At 45.4% G+C, this 9405-nt stretch overlaps 1 protein-coding gene across 1 annotated transcript; it reads right to left on the reverse strand.

The window, feature by feature from the left end:
• Positions 1-77: 77 nt before the first annotated feature.
• Positions 78-7227, reverse strand: LOC106724756 (leucine-rich repeat and guanylate kinase domain-containing protein-like; the record flags this gene model as incomplete). The annotated part of the gene is made up of 2 exons (XM_014533232.1): positions 6910-7227; positions 78-191 (listed from the first exon to the last, which is right to left on the reverse strand). Coding segments are annotated over exons 1-2 (432 nt in total), but the record flags the coding sequence as incomplete, so codon positions are not given.
• Between the last annotated feature and the right edge of the window lie 2178 nt (positions 7228-9405).

Consider the following 9405-nt stretch of genomic DNA (forward strand, 5'->3'; position numbering starts at 1 on the left):
GGGGTCGCGACCCACAGGTTGAGAACCGCTGGTCCAACCCGTGTCAAGATGCAGCCAGGCAATAGCGATGTTGTCACACTCACCGATAAAGATAGGTTGAGGAAGACCTGCTCAGTCCCGGAACCGGAGCGCCCCAACTGGTAGAGTGCCTCAGCCACGGCCTCCTCTCTCAGGACCCCATCAAACTCACCCTGCAAAAAAAAAAAAATCGGGAGAGGGGGACAAAGAGGACTTCCATTACAAAGACACAAGCCATCCGTCTAATCTGGCACTTATTCAGTATGTGATATATCTAGGAGCTGAGCACTCCAAGATTTACCAGTCCCCCCCAAAATTCTGTGTGGAAGACACAGATTACAGTTGTTTACACCAATATCTATCAAGTCATTGTTTTCACGGCTGCTTAATTTTCAGGTGGTCACTGGCATTAGGTATGCCAAGTGGAATGAGCACCATAGGCACACCAATATTAGTGGTGACAGTTACATTGATGGAGCACTGTGCCAAGAGCTCTCGATGGATCAACTCATTTAATCCTCCTGACCACCCCCAGGTAGGTACGCTTAGCTCCATTTCACAGATGAAGAAGGCTTACGGAGGTTAATTTGCCCGAAACTGCATAGCTAGTTTGTGATGGAGCCAAAACACAAACCCACATCTTTCCAACCCCAGGGCCATTCTCACTGGTACATCTGACTGCCTGCCCACCCCCTGAAGGCCGGTTACATCAAATTAAGGCCATGACTTTGCTAAATCTGGTATTCTTGCTGGAGAAAACAGGTCTTCTGTCAGCTTCCTATTGGCTAATTTTGCTGGATTCATACAGTTTGCCAGATTTATTAAAAGGGTAGTAATCATTTCCATAAAGGGGTCTGTAGACATCCAGGGGCCAGTGGTGGCCCAACGTGCTCTTTCCTCAGTAGTGACAGAAAGAAGAGATAACAGGTGGTCAGCGCTGCCTTCAACTCTGTAATGATCCGCGCATTATCACTAGCATCAGCACGAGGACACATCGTACAGAAATCACATCAGTCAGAACCAAATGACTAAGCATAACGGGCATACAGACTGTGACGGCAAAATGTCTTTCCAGGTTTTCCACGTTAATCCTGGTACTGAGGACATAAGTACGTCGGCTGGTGCTATTGTAAGGATTTTCTTTCTCCCAAATTTGCACTAACCCAGGGAAGCAAGTATCGCTCACACGGAGATAGCCCACAGGCTCCGGGGCTGGGCAGGCTTGGTTAAACCCTGGATCTGCCATTGTGGATATATGACTTCAGGCAGATAAAGTTTTCTCTCAGCCTCACATTCTTCATCTATAAATAAGAAACATTATTACCTTCTCTTAATGTTTTGGGGAGAATGGCTAGAATATAGCAAGTGTTTCCAATAAATGACAGTTGTTACTACTAATCGATGCAGTCAGAAATCCCACATTGGCATGTTTCCTTCATCCATGCCAATCAGCCTGTGCACAGAATGGGGAAAGGCATTTACTTTTCCAAATAAAGTTCTAATTTCTTATAAAAGGCCTGGGAAGGGATCAAGGTGGGCGTGTTACCTTCCTTCCAAAACTTTCCACCTAAACCTCTGAAGTTTACCTGACCCAGCCCCTCCACTTCCTGGCTAAGAGAAGATGTTGTACCTCTTACTTACGGGAGGTGAATGTCTGTAGCCACTGACATGGAGACCTGCCATACTCTCAGCATTTTCCCAGGACCCCCAGGCAAGACTCCCCAGCAACGCCCTCACACCTCCTTTGAGGTTCCTGCCATTGGTCAGGAGCACGCCTTTGCCTTCTGGTCTTTGGTCATTTTCAGTCCTTTTATGCCCTGTCTCTATCTTGGGTGGCATCAGAGTCCCCAAGGATGGCCATTCAACACGCCTTGGACTCTGAGCACATGCACACACACACATTTCTTTGCTTTCTCAACTTCAGACACCCTAAAATTGATCTCCTCCCAACCTCAGGCACTCACTCCCAGGGCCATGCCCTGGCCTGGTCACCAGCCTAAACTGCTCCACCCTAGACACCTCAAACCCAGCATTCCATTACTCCCTGATCCTACAGGTGCCTACCTTCAACCTTTCCAACACCCACTGGACTTGTTCTTGGTTCACAACACGATCTCCAGTCCGTTCGTCCTTCCCTTCTCAGGGTCTACCTGCCCCCTCCCGACTGTGCTTCTTCCCCTACTGGGTATCCCATGAGCAGTTTCAATGTCTCTACTCCCAACTCTCTGACTCCTGGCCCCCTGCTTGCAATTGCCACATACATACCCACGCCTGGAGCAAGTTCACAATTGAGCACTGTGCAGGGATTGTGTCATGCTCATCACATGCCAGACAAGGACACAAGCAATTTCAGGACTTGGATAAATATGACACTAGAGGTAAACAGGGCGCCCCTTTTTGTCGGGTCTAGTGGGGAGCAGGAGAGTAGCAAAGGCTTCCTTGGGGAGAGAGCAATTAAGTTGAGACCCAAAGTTGTGAGTTGTTCTGGAAAAGGGGCAGAAGGGGCAGAAAAGAGGGCCAAGAAGGATAGTGCAGGCAGAAAGGGAAGCATGGACATCTCTATGGCAAAGGCGCACACGGCCCATTGGGGAAACTACAAAGAGTTCCACAGCTGAAGCATAAGGTGGGGAGGGGGCAGTTCAGTGCCTGGTACAAACGTAGGTTGAAGAATTAACGAGCCCACTCTCCCCTTGGTCTGCTGAGAGGGCTGGGAAAGGCCCCACCACCATGCACTCTGGTGCCGCTCTACAGCCAACTTGTGGCTGGGCCTCAGGGCTGTTAGCCGTCTCCCACTCTTTATCAGCTGCCTTTCAGCTCCCCACCTTGACTGTGCAGAGTCCACCCTCTCCTCAAGCTGCCCAGTGCCGCCACTCCTTCGGCAAATTAGAAACAACCAGACACGAACGCCCTCAATGTTCTGCACCTGCCCTGATGCTGCTCACTTGGGTCTCAGATAAGCCTGCTCCTTCTCCACATTCAGGGTCCCAATCCCTCTGTTTCCTCAGGGACTTGGCTCAGGGACCATCCACTTTGCCCTCTTTTGCCTGCGATTTCACCCAGTCACTCTCCACTGTCCCTCTCCAGCTATACAAGTTGTGAGTCTCTTCTGTCCTAAGAGGGCTCCCTTCAGTCCTGCTTATGTTCCGTTATCTGGAGCTATCGTCTCCCTTGATCACCAAGCTCCTCCAGGGTTGCATTTTTATCCTTCAGCTCCTCTTCCTCCCCTCCAATTCGCTCTTCAGCTCACTACGGTTGGGCTCTGCCTTCACCACATCACAAAAGCACATGGGCCTCAGGTAGGCACAGCTAAGAAGCACTTTTTAGGCCTCTTCCCACTTAACATAATGGCAGCAACAATATTCCCATTCCTCAAGACTCTTCCTTGCCTTGGCTTCCCTATCACACAGCCCACCCTCCCTCCCTCCCTCCCTTCCTTCCATTTGTATTGATTTCAGAGAGAGGAAGGGAGAGGGAGAGAGAGAAACATCAATGATGAGAGGGAATCATTGAGTGGCTGCCTCCTGCACGCCCCCTACTGGGGATCAAGCCCACAACCCTGACCTCCTGGTTCATGGGTGGATGCTCAACCACTGAGCCTCACTGGCCGGGCACACACAGCTCTTCTTTCCAGTTTCCTTCCCTAAACCCTCCTCATCTGCCGGCTACTTAAATAACTGTACCCCAGGGCTCTATGCTTGGCCGTCCTCTCCTCTTCCTTCCTGGCTGATCACACAGACTCCAATGCAGATGATTCCTGGTCTTCTACTCCAAGTCCGTGTCCCTGATTCCAGTCATATGACTAGTATATCCAACTCCTTACTACACAGCTCTATCTGTTCCTGTTTCTTACTGTGGTTAATGGCCTTAACATCCCCACCCCCATCCCAGACCATGCCATAGACCTAGCAGGCATCCTAGGCTTATTATATTCAATCAGTAACTTTCCCATCTCAAAAATGTTACACGTTTTCATCTTTACTTTCCTTTCCATTTCCACTTCCACTGCCTGAATGCAGCCTCTTGTCTCTCCTCCATAGATGTTACTGGAGTCTTCTCACCGACCTCCCTGCTTCTAAACGAATCCCACTCGGCCATCAGAGCTCTCCACAACCTGGCCAGCACCTCAGCCGCCTGTTCTGCTCTCACCTATCATCCATCAATAGGAAAAGCTGCCATCTGCCTGCCCACACACCACCTCTCCACCCAGACAAGGGTCTACTTTCCTTAAAGTCTCCCATGATCCCCACAACCCAGCTGTCATCTGTACGCAGCAGAGTACATAATGCCTCACATAATGCATAGGTATGATTTACTCACATTCTTATCTCACCTTGAGAGGGACCATGTATGTCCTCAATCATGTTCTCACCATCTTCTATCATTACTGTTGCTATTAGTATTACATCTAAAATTTTTGAGAGCCTACTCTGTATCAGACACTATATTAAGGACTTCAACATAGTTTCCCATTAAATTTGAGGTTCATAACAATCCAGGAGTAGGCATTGTTACCTACAGTAGTCACTGGAAAAGAGTGGTTTTCATGCATCAGACACATATAATGGGCCCAGACTCTTCTTTTGCCCCTTATAGTCAAAGAGCGCTTCCTACATAGCAATCATTCAATTAATGTTTGTTCAATGAAGTCTACATTAATTAAATCACTTAATGGGCTGTAGTTAGCACATAAAAACATGCAAGTATTATTTGTGTTAGTAACAGTATAAGTAATATAGTATACTAAGTATTTTACATGTGGAATCTCATTTAATTCTCACAATTCTCACAATTCTCCTTTGAAGTAGGTTTTATTATAATTCACATATTCCAGATGAGACATAGAAAGGTAAAGTAACTTGCTCAAAATCTCACAGCTAACAAAAGGCTTTACAGGAACCAACCACAGTATTCTGAACAGCTGGTCTGCACTATCTCCATCAAGTCCATGAGGGCTTCGGAGGTTTGAGGCTAATTGCATTACAGGCACTCAGTAATCACTGTGACCACCGTGGCATTACAAATCTTAACTAGGCTAAGACATGGAAGATAAATCACTAAACATAAAAGTTCAAATAAGTCCTTTTAAGCTTGACAGTTCAGTATATTAAAACTTATGAGACACTATAAAAAGCTAACATATAATGTGAAAACACAAAGTAAATATTAATATTTAGAATGTAAATGGAAGAACTAATAAACTTTTCCCACATACATCCTATAAGCCAAAAAGGAATAACTAGTTCAAGTCATCCCCTTCTCTGGTTTGTTAATGGCATACTGAAGATGGATTAACAATGGTACTAATGAGCCTCATAGCATAAGAGCATGTGTTAATTAGAATAATAAAATGAACTGGTGATTCATTTGTGAATTCCTCTGGGGTGGAAGCTGGTGGAAACCATACAAACATCTCGAAATTGTAAAAACACTGTAACCATTTTGCAATAGTCACTGTTAAAGGTTGCAAAGTAAATAAAAAGATGAACAAATAAGGAATAATTTCCTATAATCTATTTTAAGCAAAACTAATGTGTAACTAGTCCCTGTAAAAGGAGGTAGAAGAACAGGAAAGACAAAATGGAGGTGGAAAAAATGAGCCAAATGTTGAGAGTGACCAAAAGGACATTACAAAGGAAGGGAACCCAAGTGGGGTAAAGTGTAAGTGGTTAGTGGTAGCATCAGAGTAACAGAAGACAATGCAAGTTACTGAGGGGAAAATAAGAAGAGATAAGATTAATGAAAAGAGTTTGGGAAACAGAACGGGCATGCAAAGAGAAGCATGTTTGGCTTCAAGGAGGAAAGGTGACTAGGGAAAGGTGTGAAGAGGGGAAGACAGAAGAATATCACAGAATGGGGACATTGGAATCATTCTATTCTCTGCATCATACCAGTATCTATTTCTGAAAAGAATTTGAGGCAATTTATACTACAAAGGAAGAGAAAAGAGGAGAGAAAAACCTATCTCAAGAAAAACGATTGAAAGTAAGAAAAATATTGATATGAGTTTCCTGGCAGCAGGACAAAGAGGAGAACATAGCAGTTCTTTGAAAAGAAGCCAGTCAATTTGTATTTTTTTAAGAAAACAAATAACATATTAGAAGCCAAGAGAAGGAAGTGATGTGATGAGAAGTAGAAAGGGACAGAAGACAAGTAATGGGCTAAGAAGGAAGCAGGATGATAAGTGTAAGAAAGGAGTGGATTTGAGTGGTGTTTAGAATAGGTATCTATTAATGTGAATTTGTATAATGTACAAGGCAAAGCCACCACCCCAGGCAATGTCAATGGGAATGTTGGGAACCATCTCTACATCCTAAAACACTCCCAAAGTGAGGTGTGTGTGTGTGTGTGTGTGTGTGTTGCTTGATAATGTGTCAGATACACCTGGCAGAAGTAATATATTAAACTTGTAAGTCACGTAGTGTTTGAGGAAGCACTTCTCAAATTATTTCAAATAAATAAATAAACAAACAAACAAACAAACCCCTAGTAGGGCAAAGACGACGAAGGGACTAGAAGTGGGGGAGAGCATTGGAGTACTTCAAATTCCCGGGGAAAGGGTGCAGGGGATGTCAAGGCCGAACTCTACGTATTCACAAGCTTGTCAAGGTATAATTTTAACAGAGTTGAAGTCTTAAGTCCCATATAAATAGCAATTTTTCATAACGACGCTGCATAATTTGACTCTTAAGAAACCAAGTGTGCTAATGAAACTAACGGAGAAACTGGGAAATATTTCCATAAGGGGTGGGTGATAACTGAAACGGGAAGAAGACAGGGGAAGCCTCGAAGTGGTCAGGACTAACGAGGGGCGCGCGGGGAGCTGCCGCAGAAGCAGCAGGTCCCACGGCTGGAGGAAGGAGAGAGGTGGTGAGCGGTGGGGGGAAGGCACACCTCCAAATTCAGCAGCTCGGACTCTGAGGACGCCTCGGAATCCATTCGCTCCTCGTTCACGCCCACGCCCTCGCCCTCGCCCTCGGATTCCTCCAGCTCTGGGTCCGACTCCGGATAGCGGTGAATGATGTGCTGGAGCAGGAAGGAGGAGGTGGAGGCTTTGTAAGAATTCATCAGCCTCTGCGCCGTGGGAAATGAAGACCAGAGTTTTTTTTCTGGGCGAACCACTGCCGGCGGGGCTCCACCTCTTGAACCGCTCGAGCCTCCTGGGAGAGAGGTAGCTTTCCTTCTCTGGGGATCTCCCCCGGAGGTCGCCATCTTGTTTACCTGGGTTGCCTAAGAGACTGACACTGGGGTAGGGGCACCGCAAGGGATTCTGGGGGCTGTAGTCTTCCCCCATCCAGAGTCCTAGCTTTGAGTCAGCGCCACAGGTGGCACGCGCCTTTCTTTTCTTTTGGTCTGCCCCGTGGTCGTTTTCTTCTCTTCTTTCTCCCCCTCTTCCCCCCCCCCCCCCGCTTTTAGTGCATTCAGTCTCTGGCTTTGTTTCTTTTTGTTTGTCTTTCTCGTTTTCACCTCTTTTTCACACACCCCTTTTCTTTGTGTCCAACTGTTTTCTCTGGACCTGGAAACCCCTCTTAAAGATTTTTCATCCCACCGTAAGATCACCTGTGACCCCCATCCTGTTTCATCCACGAAGGCTCTTTTCGCAGAGTCGAACTTTGGAAATGTTAGATGTTTCTCTAACACCCTCTGTCGAAAAGCTAATAATGCTGAAATTTTACACTATGCAGAGCATGGTGTTAGGAGATGGGGTCTGCATAAATGAAATAAAAGGCGTGGCTTCCAACCTTATGGTTTAATTGGAGATAATAAAGAGAAACTAGCAGACAACAACTGAAGCTGATTTGCAATTAAATTCATTTTTTTCTCGGACACGATAAGCCATGTCCTTGGGGAGAAAAATAACGGTGGTCGAACAATCCAATCCAGAGAGAGGGTGGGGTGGGGGTGGGGAGAAAGACTGTCAAGTTGACACTATCTGAAAGCTTCTGAAAAGCTATTAGCACCCATAAATAATTGTTAGTCAAGTGACTGCATTGGTAATTATTTTTGTTGTTTTGCATAGGTTCTTTCCGGGGTCCAGTCCCGGGGGCCCAGGGGTTCCCAAAGGTGTGGACGGAGTCGGCAAAGAGTGTTTTACACGGAGACAGTGTTCAGAACTCTCTAGCTCTCTTTAGTCTCCGTGGATCTTCCTGTGCCTGGCTGAGGCCACAGAAAAGATCCCGAGGCAAGCTGAGCCTTTATTTTTATAGTCAGAGGTAAACAAGGTAGTGGTTACCAAAGTTACACTGTTCTTGTGAGTTTCACTTTTTTTGACCATAGTTACATGTTCTTGTGAGTTTCACTTGTTTTTGTTCTTGTTGCACTTCTCTCAGCCCATTAGCTTCCCAAGTAAGATCTAGGGAGGTCATAAGGTCAAGCCTAATTATGATTAAGAGGACTGTGCCCTCTAAGTTGTGACTTGTTTGTGACTTTGCCAACAGGTCAGTCCGAGGTTTAAAATAGTGGCTCCCCACAGGTTCTCTTTGCAGTTTCATAAAATACTCTGGGAAGATTACAAAGCATGATTTTATGTTAGTGTGATTTTATGCAGCCCAAATCCCATAGCCTTAAGCTCCACAAAGTAAACACTCTATAGAAAAGCAGAATGAAAATCACAGTAACTATTATTGCCATCATGATGACAATAGAGATCCTTGCAGGGAAGATGTCCTCATTCCCCTGGCCTCACAGGCCTTTTCTCCATGCTTCAGGGATAGCAGTTACAAGTACAAAACCAGCCTGTCAGTGGCTGTCAGGGGAGGAGAAAAAAATCCTATGGACACCATCCATTGACTATTATCTTTCTCAGTGCTTGAGGGATCCTTAAAACGGTAATAAAGCTTTCAGAATTACATTCCTTTGTCATCTTGCTAGTCATAAATGTGAAGGCCATAATGCAAGTGTCTCTTTCTGCTGGGCTCATCTTGCAGCTTGCTTATTTGTTTTCTCCAGTGGGTAGAGACCTCTCCAAGGGCCATTTCCCCACCTTCACCCTCTTAGGACCTGGCTCTAGCTAACTGACATAGGGAAGCGGAGGATAGAATATATAAAAATGCAAACCCAAGTATGTTTTTGGTTGCTCCCCACCCCCACCCCCCAGTAGCTTAATCAGCATTTCTAGGAAAGTAAGTGTTGCCTGTGTCAATATATTCAGGAACGTGTCTTAGAGGGTCAGTTAGGGCTGTCAGAGGATAGTTTTCCAAGAGTTAAATATGCAATTCTCATACCAAGTATAGGATGAAACATATGTGATTTTATTCAACTCATTAACTAATGAGGAAATGAGTAAGATGGTAATGGTATTCATAATTCACAAAGAAAGATATCCCAAAATAAGTCCCCTAAAAGATAAAACTGGTTAATGCCTTTAAGGACATTAAGCTATAGCTTTTG

This window comes from Myotis brandtii, unplaced genomic scaffold, assembly GCF_000412655.1.
Source record: "Myotis brandtii unplaced genomic scaffold, ASM41265v1 scaffold956, whole genome shotgun sequence".
Classification (NCBI taxonomy): domain Eukaryota; kingdom Metazoa; phylum Chordata; class Mammalia; order Chiroptera; family Vespertilionidae; genus Myotis; species Myotis brandtii.